Source organism: Spermophilus citellus (assembly GCF_964194105.1).
Source record: "Spermophilus citellus genome assembly, chromosome: 9".
NCBI classification, from domain to species: domain Eukaryota; kingdom Metazoa; phylum Chordata; class Mammalia; order Rodentia; family Sciuridae; genus Spermophilus; species Spermophilus citellus.
The window spans coordinates 57,116,087-57,128,879 of record NC_138191.1 but is presented as its reverse complement, the minus strand read 5'-3'; the positions used below and the strand labels follow the sequence as shown (position 1 = coordinate 57,128,879).

General features: G+C 45.7%; 1 protein-coding gene across 1 annotated transcript in view; it reads right to left on the bottom strand.

Moving 5' to 3' along the window:
* Positions 1-12,220, bottom strand: part of LOC308655502 (retinal-specific phospholipid-transporting ATPase ABCA4-like) — a gene marked incomplete at its 3' end in the record, with an annotated part of 145,857 nt that extends 133,637 nt beyond the window's left edge. The window contains 3 exon segments of the mRNA XM_081305596.1: positions 2,661-2,799; positions 3,804-3,910; positions 12,144-12,220. Coding sequence (XP_081161722.1) covers positions 2,661-2,799; positions 3,804-3,910; positions 12,144-12,214 — 317 coding nt within the window. The 5' untranslated portion in view covers positions 12,215-12,220.
* Positions 12,221-12,793: the final 573 nt, after the last annotated feature.

Sequence of the window (12,793 nt, the reverse complement as noted above, 5' to 3'; positions counted from 1 at the left end):
CCTGACAGCTCTCCAGCTCTTGCCCCTCCTCTTCTGAGGCCTGTCTTTACCCTAGGCTTTGTGAGAAGGTCTAAATCATGTCTCCAAATCATGTATTTCTTTCTGGACCTTAAGCTCATTGGAATGGGTTCTGTGCCTTGTGAGTAAGAGTACTTTGAATAAGCCGTTATTTCATCTACAATGTGCATATGAAATGTGAACACAGCTTCCCTGGTTCAAAGGTCAAGGACAGCTGGGCTCTGGAGCCCCCTTCCCGACTCCTACCCCTCAGTCTTCCCCAGTAACACACACACACACACACACACACACACACGGCTAGGGCCAATCCCACTGAAACTCCTGTTGCCTCTACCTACTGGTATCCAAGGTTTCCTGATCCCACCACACAGCACCATAGGATCTCTCTGGATGGGTAGGCTCTTCTGTTCAGAGGCCTCAAGGAGTCTCAAGCTGAAAGTATACACTTTAAAGCTTCACGATGATGTTTGCAGCAGGTTTTGATCAGCTTTTTTTGCTGCTATGATTAAAATACCTGACAAGAACAATTTTAGAGGAAGAAAGGTTTATTTGAGGGCTCATGGTTTCTGAGGTCTCAGTCCATAGAACAGCCAGCTCCATTCCTCAAGGCTCAAGGTGAGGCAGAACATCATGGTGGAAGAGTGTGGCAGAGGAAAGTGACTCACATGATGAGCAGGAATCAGAGAGAGACTCCACTTGCCAGATTTAAAATATACACCCCAAAGGCATGCCCCCAGTGACCACCTCCTCCAGCCACACCCTCCCTGCCTTCAGTTTCCACTCAGTTAATTCACCATTAGGAGATTAATTCACTGATTAGATTAAGGGTCTCCTAACCCAGTAATTTCTTCTCTAAACCTTCCTGAATTGTCTCATATATCCAAACCATCACACAACATGAGAGCCCAGCTAAAACATCTCCTCTTCAAATTTCCTGGGAAGAGAAGAATGTTGACCCCTCCTTATCTTCTGATAATCCAGGGACATTTACCCTATGATATTTATCAGCAAACATATAAATAACTGGGGCTCACAGACCATATAGTCTCTGTCGAAGCTACTCAGCTCTGCCATTATGGAGCAAAAACAGCCATAACTTGTTCCCAGTGGGAAAGGCCACCTCAAAGCATTAGCCTGACCTATTAAAAGTTGTTTTTCAAAATGTAAATGTGGGTTTGTCCTGGCAGAATTTTGCTGAGCTTCCCTGTTATGGATTGGACTTGGAATGTCCTCCAAAGTCTCATTGGCACAGAAGTGGGACTTCTAGGCAATGATTGGATCATGAGGACTCTGACTTCATTCATGAATTCACTTGATGGATTAATCCATTGTTAACTGAATGGAAGTAGCTCACCAGGGACACGCCCTGGAAGGGTTTATCTTCTCCCAGCACACCCCCCCCCCTTCTTCTTTGCTGCTACGACCTGATGAGCTTCCCTCTACCATGTCCTTCCACCATGATGTTCCCCTTCACCTCAGGTCCAGAGCAATGGAGCCAGGGGCCCATGGACTGAAACTTTACAAGCCAAAATAAACTTTTCCTCCTCCAACTTGTTTGTGTGTCCTCCTCCAACTTGTTTGTGTGGGGCTCTTTGGTTACAGTAATGAAAACTTGACTAACATATCCTCTACTGAAAAAACTGAAGTCACCAAATACCTCACTTTCCATCTGAGCTGGTGTGTATAGGAATAGGGTCCACCCCAATCCCCTGTAAGCCCTTGTAGGTGACCTGCAGATTTAACCTTTGCAAGGTGCAGCTCAAGGTCAGAACAGCAGGTGGAGGACGGTTCTGTCCTTATGCCTGAGCCTCTGTGTATAGGTCATGCCCACATTATGTCCTCCCAGTACTCTAAGAGGGAATTCCAAAGGTAGATTATTGTCCTAAGGGATTTGACTTGAAATTCAACCTCAGACCAGAAATTATTAACCTGGACTCCACAAGTTCCCTGAGCTCACACACACAATGTCGTGATTTGTGCTCCAATTGGCTCCAATTTTTGTGGGAGAGGGCTTATCTATTTTCATCAGCTTTTTGGAAAGGTCTTTAGCCCCCAGGTTAAGAATCACTACCCTCAAGCCATATCCCAAGATCTTGCCTCTCAAAGGCACCAATGGCAATTACAGCAGAGGATTTGGAATTGGTCATTTCCCTCTAAGAAGTAAGCCTGATTTCTTTTATCCTCACAAGAATCCCTGACATTTTTCTTTAGCCCTTAGATGTCTAAGAAAGTTTTTAAAGAAACAGAGGGGTCTTGAGTTGACTAGGGTGAAAAGCAAGGGGAAGAGGGTTTTTCTCACTCAGAGATTCCACCCAAGAAGATGGACAAGCATGATACAGTGGACATGTCACAGTAAGGGATTGCCATCAGATTCCAGGTCACATTTGGGGAACATAAGGACCAAGAAATCATGTCCATGTGGACTTCATTTGAACCATTTTCCCCAAGTGCTCTGCCAGTTAGTAGAACGCTTCAGGAAAGAATCCTCCTGGGCCCTGAAAGGTCAGGGGTTAGCAATCCATGGGGCTTGCTTTCAGTGCTACAGGCTCTGCGTGTGCAGGCATGTGCATCTACTGCTGTGCATGCGGGGAATGAAAGGGTGTGCAACTTCCTCCCCATGCAGTGGGAATCTTGGTACTTACATGGAGTTATAGTTTGACACAATTCCAGGAGATTCTCCTGGGGTGGGGCTTTGAAAACAAGGATTGTTCACATTGCAGAAAATCCCCTGGAGCCATGGCAACATTCCTGCTGAGGGCATCGCCTTGTTGGGAAAATGACCTTTGAAACAGGAAATGAAGACAAGAAGGATTTAGTTATGGAGACCAAGCAGGACTCAGGCCCTAGGAGCAGGGTCTTTGGGGGAAAGAGCAGGGCCCTTCTGGTGCTCTTCTTTATTCATGGCTTAAGAAGCAGGAGCATTTAACATTGGCCAGGCCTATGTGGGGTGCTGTAGCCAGTCTGTTCTCTCAACCTCTGGTAGAGTGAAGAGACAGACAAATGTTGTCACAGAGGCATGGACAGAAGTGGGGAGTTCAGATCACTCTGTGATAAGAGGTGTGCAGAGGTGTTAACTCAAGGAGGCTCCACCAGGCTGCTGGTGCCTGAGGAGAGGAGGCCCCTGTCTTCTTTCCACACTGTGTATGGAGCACCTACCCCCCCACACATGCTGCAGTGTTGCAGAATAATGGCTCCTGGCTGGATGAGGTGAGGAATTAAGAGTTTGCTAGACAGGAGGCTGAGAGATGGAGGCTGGAGACTCATGAACAGAGGTCAAAGACCAAGACCAGAGGACCAAACAGTTTCCAAAATTCTTGAGGCCTCCACATCCAGAAGGTGCAGGCTTTCCCAGAGGGTGATACTACAGAAGGAGCCCCATCCACAAGGTTTATTAAAGGTCCCCAGACACCTCAGAGTTCCAAGAAATAATATTTGGTTAAGTATGATTTTATAGCATACCCTTTCATTTTTCTCTAGCATCATGTATAATGTATCTAAACAGTTTTCTTTTATTGAAAAATAGAATTAAATTGATCTAATTTAGAGAACTCATCTGTAGCCTCTTTTAAATGCATAAGAGTTTAGGTATACGTAAAAAAATTTGCCTTTCGGTATTATGTACACATATTTGCTTAGGATGTGTAGGATTAAAAATTAGAATTTGTGTAAAACTGATGGATCTATTTATTGGTACATCGATAGGCAGAGGGATCCCTGTGCCCCCACCCTCAAGACCTTCCTGAATGACAGGCCCTGCAGAGTCTCCCAGGATGCTCCAGGCTCACATTTGTGATGACTGTAGAACAGGTTGGCATTCCTCAACCAGATCAAGACCAGAAACAAAGATAAAGGCCACACGATTTCCACCACAAAGAGAAAGACCAGTGGCACTCTTTGTACACTTCCTCTCGGCACTGTCTGACTGTAGGACTTGGCTTGTGGTAGGGCTATGTGCTGCATGCTTTTGCCAAGTGACAGACCACATAGACCACAGCAGTCCCATAAGATTAAAATGAAGCTGCAAAATTCCCATTCCCACCTTTGTAACATTGTAGAGTGGCCCATTACTCACAAGTTTGTGGTGATGCTGGTGTAAACCAACCTACGGTGCTGCCAACTGCAGAAAAGTATAGCACATGCAACTATGTGCGGTACGGATTACTTCATAATGATAGCAAATGACTCTTGTAGCTGATTTATGCATATATTGTTATCTTTTTTATTATTGCAGAGTATACTTCTTTTTTAATATATATATATTTACTTGTTGATGGACATAATATCTTTATTTTATTTATTTATTTCTAAATGGTACTGAGGATCAAGCCCAGGGCCTCACATGTACTGGGCATATGCTCTACCTCTGAGCTACCACCCCAACCCTAGAGAGAGCTTATATTACCCATACTAAACGTTCTTTGTTAGACAGTGTGTGGGTTTGCAGCAGCAGCTGCCTCTTAGATCTCATGCTCACTGGTCTCGTGATTGCTTCTTTTTCTGCTGTGGTTCATTTAATCTTGTGTTTAATCTTGTCTTGTTCATCATGGCCTTAGGAGCAATAGACTATCTCTCTCTCTCTCTCTCTCTCTCTCTCATTCACACACACACACTCACACACACAATTATATAACCATATATATAGTAGTAGGTTATACCATTGAGCTTTGTGTAATGACACTCTGGTGTTCACACAATGATGAAATCTCCTAACAAGGCCGTTTCTAGTATGTGTCCCATTGTTAAGTAATGTATAACTGAATTGACCTGAAGAACTTCCTTCTTTTGTCCCTTGCTCCTATATTATCTCTACTTTGATTTATTATACAACAACAAGCTTTTCTTTCTTTTTTTTTCCCTTTGATATTGGGAATTGAACCAGGGTGGGTTTAACCACTGAGCCACATTCCCAGACCTTTTTGTATTTTATTTAGACACAGGGTCTCACTGAGTTGCTCAGTCTAGATACATTGCTAAGGATAGCTTTAAACTCTTGATCCTCCTGCATCAGCCTCCCAAGCCCCTAGGATTATAAACACGCCCTACCATGCCTGGCCACCAACCAGCTTTTATGTCCAGCTGGGTTTTACTCTGCCTCTAATCTAGAAAACAGCATTAACACAAGACTGATCATGAACAGTCACGGGGATCATGGGCTTCAGTCTTCGCAAATGTTGCTGAACACATAGATGCAGATTTTGATTCAGATGGGGTTGTGGCTCAGTGGCGGAGCGCATGCCTCACACATGTGAGACAACTGGATTTGACCCTTAGCACTACATACAAATAATAAATAAAACAAAGTAAAGATATTGTGTCCATATATAACTAAAAAAATTTTTTTTAAAAAAAGCGTAAGGACTCCTGATGCCAAAAGGAGAGCCAGTTGGTTGTTGGGCCTTATGCTGTGGTATTGCACACGAGGGTAAGGGTTGGAGGTGTGGAATCACAGAAGGAAATAGGGAAAGAAGAATGTGAATTGGGGAATATAATAGTTGTTTTACCCAAGCCCTGCTCTAGGGAACTTAGAACGCAAACTCAAGATCCAAAGGAGGATATAAGCAGCTGCCCAGGATGGTCTTTAATTGTTGTTTTCCTTTCAAAGAAATGTGAATAAACTCTCAGCAACATGGTGGGTGTCATAGCAGGTACTCCTTTCCTGCTAGTAAGGGCAAACCATGTTCAATTTTCAAATTTTTATATATTTTCATTTTATTGTATTGCTGGGGATCAAACCTAGGGCCTTTTGCATGCTCAGCAAATGCTCTACCACTGATCTACATCCATAGCCCCCACATTCTGGTGTTTAAAAATGGTCTGCTGGCAATCAAATTATAACAAATCAGAAAATATATTGGAGGAGGGAAAATGTATCATGCTATTGAAGAAAAATCAAAGAATGTTTAGGGGCAGGTGGTAATTATGCAGTTGTAATTTTTCACAAAATGTTTTACTCAGAATCTATCTAGGGAGAATGTGCTATAAGAAGCATACAGAGGAGTATAGGAAGAAAAAAAAGAGTGCATTTTTCTTAAGACACTCATTTCTCAGACTCCCCCTACATGTTTTTTTTTTTTTTTTTTAAGAAGGTGGCAAAACACTAATATTGGGAAATTCCCTCCCTGTGTTAAAGGCACTGACCCCAAACATACCTGGCAGCCATTGGAATGTAGGGAGTTACCCCGACCCCCAGGACATGCAAATCAAGGGAGCTCTGGCTGGGCCTCTTCCCCAGCCAGGCCCATCTCTCTATTACTATCCTGGTCTCTAGACCTCTCAGCACTCTCCTCCAGCAGCTCATACCCCCTGTCTTATCACTCTTACTTCAGGGTCAATTCTCCTAGGAAGTGAAGCCTTCATGGGCTGCAAACTTCCTGAGAGCAGGGGCCACAACTGTCCTCCACTGTGGTTCCACCACCCTACATGAGGTAGAACTCATAATTGGTTTTCAATAAAATACTTGTGGAATGAGTAAGTCTTTGCCAAGACTGGTCTAGGAGGCTTCTCCAGGAAGCTGGAAGAGATACAGGGGTTCAGCTTATCAGCAGTCTGCAGATTAAAAACAAACTGCAACCCCAAAGGTGTGTACTGGCTTCTCGCCTTCCATTCTGGATCCTCCAGGAGGTAAGGTGGGGAGCAGGTTTAGCAAGATAGTAATGTGAGTGGCACGTGTGAAGTATGAAACTGGAAGTTGTTTCTGGTGTCTTCACCAAGGAAATGAGACAACCAGTCCAGATTCTCCACTTATGACTCCTCCTAAGACAATAGTTCGCAATGTTGGCTTTCTCCCAAGTGAGTTGTGCTGCCTTCCATGGAGTGACATCTTCCTGGGGATGGTCTGGAATGTTAAACACTGGTGATGATTTGGGAGTGTGCAGATCTAGGTTACAGCCACTTTCAGGCATGCTCAACCTCTGGGCCTCAGTTTTCTCATCTCCGAATTAGGACTATTTTGTCTTATAGTGTACACTGAGGGTTAAGAGCAGATCACTCTGGTAACAAGTTTTATCCAGCCTCTTCTCTCAGCTACTCTCAGCTACGAGATCTTGGGTAATCTGCTCAACTTCTCCATGCCATGAATCTCATTCAAAAAATGAGGGTGATAGGAGGACCTGCCACCCAGAGGAGTTGTGATAATAAAGTGAGTTAATGGGCCAAACCCACAGAACCCAGCACAAGGTAACCTTCAATAAACATGAAGCATTGATCACTGCCTCACAGAATTGTCACAAGTGTCACAGGGTGACAGCACATTGTAAGGATAGATGAGCAAGAAAACACAATTAAAATCGTTGGAACCTCTTAGGCCTGCCCTCCATGTTCATTCCAATCTTCTCCCTTTCTCGATTTGGAACTGCACACTCGCCAGTTTGAAAACATGGGCTTCCTGAGAAACAGACCACACACTGTCTCCTGATCCTTACACAGAACAGGGCTTGCACAGAGGGAGGGATGAGTCAGTCTGCCTCCCTGTCCCACACTGTATATTTCATCTCTCTATGATATGCTAGTCCCACCCTCTCTCATCCACTCACTCAGACTCTCTAGTGTTTTTGAAGTGTCCTGTCTGTGTGAGGCATTGTGATTCAAAGTCCATCATAGTGGGAGGCAGATCAGAATCCACCTTCCTTCCTTGGCCTTAAGACTAGCACTGTTCTACCTGGTTTCCTTTCCACATCTCTGAATTAGGGCTTCTGTTTCTGTCTGTAAGTCAAATAATCACCTTCATTAACCTAGATCAGCAGCTCTCAGGGGCCTGCGGGCTGGAATCACATGGGGACCTCAGTTCATGCCCCATGGGACATCAGGATTTTTTTCTTTTTAACACCTCTAGGTCATTTCCATATCCAGCCAACGCTGAGAACCACTGGTCTAGGTAGTGGTTGGTGATTTTGAACAACATGGGTGGAGTGGTCGGTGGGACTGTGCTGAGTGTGGGCGTGTGACTTGGAGGGGCTGCCCCTCACTTCCCTTCTGCACAAAGCCATTTCTTGCCCAGGCGCAGGTCTGTTCTCACAGCAGCCTCTCCTCCCTCCTCCAGAACTGTGCTCCGACCCCACCCCAGAGCTGCATCCTTGGTCTTGAGGCTCAACTGTGCACAGGCATACCCTAGGGAGGAATTCCACAGTGTAATTAAAAACGTGTTTTCAGAGCTGCTTGGACTTCCCCTCCCCTTCCCCTTAAACATGTCTGTAACTTTAATTAAGCCCAGTCGAAAGCTCAGAAGGGGTCCGTGGAAATTTTTTGTTCAGTCTCTCTCTCTCTTTCTTTCTTTTTTTTTTTTTTTTTACTGAATTGGTATTTCCTTGTCCTCTCTTTGTGTGTGTGTGTGTATGTGTGTGTGTGTGTGTGTGTGTATGTGTGTGAGTGCATGTATACAGATGTGCGCACACAAGCATACATTTTCCTCCACCTCCCCTCCCCCTCTCGGAACCATTTGGTCTATCAGTAGGAGGACAGGTTTCTGGCAAGGGCAGAGTTGGGCTTGTTATTTTAACTTAGCCAGTTAGATTTACTTCCCTCCCTGTCTGTTTTCAATTTAAAAGGGGGTAGCCAGGGCTTGAAATAGCTGCACGGTTCCCCCTTGTGCACTGAGAACCCGGACAGGACTGAGCCTGGTCAAATACCACCCAGGACCCGGCTGCTGCACTGGGAGCTGACTGCCCAGCCTCCTGCATCTGCCACATTCTCTTCCTCTGACACTGGACCCAGAGCTGAAGTCCACACCAGATGCCCAGGTCTGGAGTCCATGAAATGATGAGCACCCTACTCCCATGAGCCCTCAGGTCTTCCCCTAATGTCCTCCTGTCCTGACCTGGAAGGTAGGACCAGGGACAGACACCACGGGGCCCTAGGCTGTGAGCTCTCAGGGCCAAGAGACATAACTAGTCATCTTTATAAACCTTCCCTGATGCTCTGCCTGGTCCAAGCCAGTGTGGGCCAACGTGTGTGTGCGCACGTGGGTGCGCTCTTGTCAAGCTGAAGTGTGAGCTTCTGGGGAAATCTGGTCTAGCCTCTCAAATCAACGTTTTCTCTGAGCTCCCAGAGCTCACCTGCACACCAGCTGGGGACTTCCTTCAACTCCATAGCTGCACTCAGGATTCTGCTCAGTAATTAAGCATGGGAACATCCTCCTGCCTGGCTCTGAATTCCATGAGGGCAGGGGCCATGCCCAGTTTATCTTGGGTCAGGGCCAACATACACCCTCATCTTCCAGGGCCAGTATTAACTTATATTTATTGTTCTAGTGGATGATAAATGATTTGGCCACTGATCTTTGTGATCTCCATGTCCCACCTGTTAGATAGTGCTGGATACAAGGGGACAGTGTGGTGGGATGGCCGAGCCTGCTGTCCTGGTGTCATGGTTTGAATCCCAGGTCCATCCCACCAATCACAAACCCCTCCCTGAAGTCTCAGTTGCCTCATTTGGACCCACAGAGAAATCAAGCTGGAACTGCAGTGAGGTTCAGTGAAGCAATACACTTAGTACTGTACCAGGTGCTTAGTAACACTTCTCACAGATGTTAACAGAATAAGAAAACAAGGTGTGTGGGGGGAGAACTAGAACCTGAAAACAGTCTTCTTATACCCTGGGCATTGGGAGTGGAGGAATGGGGAAATTTGTTATCTGTTCTCACTTCTCACTCTTACTCTGCTCACAACAGTAAACACCTAAAACCATGGAAGTTTAAGGAATTAAAAACTTAGGAGCTGAGTTATGGCCTGGGTGTGTTGTACTCTTCTTAGAGTCACCATTTTCTAGAGACAGAAGTTTCCAGAAGAGCCAAAAGCTTTGGCAGGAGACACAGACCCCTCTCAGAGATAATGACTCTCTCCCTCTTACCCAGAAATCCTGGAAAATTCTGGAATATGGTAGCCAGCTTGAGGCACACCAGAGATCTCTGTTTCCAGGACATTAGGATGGCATCAGATGACAGTCAACCCAGACCTATGTCCAGCCCTGACTGATGACCCTGAACCAAGGTTCCTGGCCTGCACGGCTCCATCCCCTTGGAGCACACTGTGGAGATTTCCGAACAGGAAGAGACCGACCGACACCAGGGAAGGAGAGCAGAGATTGTGAGGGCACCTGGGCCAAACCCAGGGTCTGGAAGTAGGGTTGTGCTTTGTAACAGCAGTGTGCTTGCCACAGCAATGGAATCATTGCAAGCCCGTCGCTACAGTCCTCTGGTTTGTTTTCTTTGAGAGCCACAAAGGGGACATTGAGAGTAAAGTGAACTGAGAATCTTAATTCATTATGACTAAGAGAGAAAATTTAAAAAATGGCAGAGTGGATTTCCCTGGCAATCTATAGACATATGCATCAGGTGGGCAGGGACTAGATGCTTTTATTTGCCATTGTATACTCAGCACAGGTCACCATGCCTGGTGACAATTATTTGTTGATGGAAAGAATAAGTGAAAATTGATGAATAAATTGAAAAATGAGTCTTGTTCACATTTTGTCAATATTTTCACTCAAGAAAGGAAGATTCTAGAAGAAATCAAGTTTCTGATCAAGTGTCTGGGTTCCTGGAGGCCACAAATAACCTCAAGGATAATTTGAAGTGACATCTACTTTGACAAAGGAAAACAGCCTGAGGATAACTGTGTGTCCCCACCCCCACCGCCCCTGGCCTGTGTCCTGTGCGAGACACACACAGGCCTCTGAACCATCTTGTGCATGGTTGGAGTGTCTCTCGCTGCTCCCCTTCCTGATAGTTTATTGTCCTATATCTGGACACTCACCAGGCAGGGATCCCTCAACATGGGGGGCCTCAGAGACTCTGCAGCAGCCTCTGCACAAATCCAAATTTCAGCTCCACAGAACTCTGGTCTTTGCTTCCATCTTAATGATCCCACTTTCTTCCCTCAGTCCTCAGTCCCAGGAGGTAGCGGAGTCCTGCAATTCTACCTCCAAGATACCTCAGAGTTTTCTTTTACAACGCAGCTGCCGGCTTCTAGCTAAGCTAACACCTTTCCATATTCAGCTCTCTCTGACCAGACCCTGACAAGGTATTCACTCGGGTCTTCAGATGTTCCACAGTTGGCCCATTTCTTCCCTAACATTCCCCCTGAACCCTTCCCCACCCATATTCCCATCCTGAACTGAGGTTTGGGGCACACACTGTTCACTTCCTCCCTATGGCCAGTCTTCCTCCCATGGCTGACTGGCTCAGTCTTTCTAATCTCAGCTCTCTCCAGCCCTCCCTGCTCCCCTCCCTTGTCCCACTTATCAGCTCCTTAAGTCACTGGCAGGACTCTGCAAGGCTGTGGTAAAGTGCACTGTTTATAGTTACATCTCACTCCTCACCCCCTCCCAGATAATTGCACTGAGGCCGGGTGCCATTTATACGTTTGCTCTTGGAGTTCTCTGGTCTTCTGTGGCTCCTGGGATTTTGGCAATGCTACTTCATATTGCTCTAGGTGTTAAAATATACTTCAGATTTCCCCATCTACCAAAAAAGCCAGTCCAAGGGGTTAGTGTCTCATGCTTTTAGGTCCCTAGTACATCCCAACCCGAAGTCTCCTAACTGAAGAGGCTCAGAATATATACTCATTGAATCTAAGACGCCACTGGTTGTAAGATGAACTGTCATTTTTCTGTACCATGAAGAAAGAAAAACATGTTTGGTTAAAGTAACTTGATTGTGAGCTGCCTCCCAGTTTTGGAATTGTCAAAATGTGAAAACCCAGTGTGCCTCCTGGAATCAATGGAATAGCAATCCCTGGGCTGGGGAGCTAGTGAAGGGCATTCTTGTTTTCCTTTGAGCTTGTTCTGCAGGGCTTAGGGTTCTCCCTGCTATGTGGGGTGGATACTCCAGAAGATGGTGGACTGGGCTGACGAGTGTGAAAACCAGGGGAGTGGGGACAGGGATGGGCATGCAGTAGATTCATCTGTGTGTGTGTGGTAGGGGCATATTTTAATGTGGCCAGGGACAGAGCAGCATGTCATCCTGTGAAGGGCACATATCACAGGCTCACAGAGGAGTCACACAGATAAACACTGTTTCGGGGCTAAATGGCAACGCAGAACTCCTCACGCTGTCCTCCCCCCACTACACCCCAAGCTTCCAATCTGTTCACTTGCTCCACACCTCACTTCTAGGACACAGACAGTAACACATTACCTTTTGCCTTTTCCGCAGGGTCCAGTTCTTCCAGAGTAATAGTTGTATCTGTCTGGCGAAGCCCATGCTGGTGACCACCCAAGGACAAGGGGATGGCGTGGAGCAGAGGCTAACAGGTCAGGGTCAGGTTTCGGGTTAGCAATGGACATGCACCTTCAGGCTGCTGTGTCCTTCTGTTGGTGATTAAAGGCTAGTTTTCCCCTTCAAACATAATCCCTTTTAATTCCACCTAAGCCCTGTGTTGGGGAGAGGAGGCAGACACCATGCTTGGTTCCTTTTTAGGAAGAGAAAAGGAACACTAAAGACACACGTGATTGGGCACTGAGTGGGGACATTTGATGGGAACCAAGAGCCTTGGAGATGTCCTTCATCAGGGGCCTCTGGGATTCTGGAGGGGACCACCTCTGGATATATTTGGCCTTTAAGTTTGGGACAAGATCTCCTTGTGTAACTATAGGTTGGGCATTTTTCAAGTTCTTTTCAAATTCATCAATTCACTTGCCAGAGTTGAAGTGACTTCTTTCTTTCTTTTTTATAATAAATAAATAAAAATTATTTTGATGAAGTATGATATGTCAAGTGCTTTGTAACGTTGTGAACAACCAATAAAAAAAAAATTATTTTGAAGGTGTAGTTGGACATAAT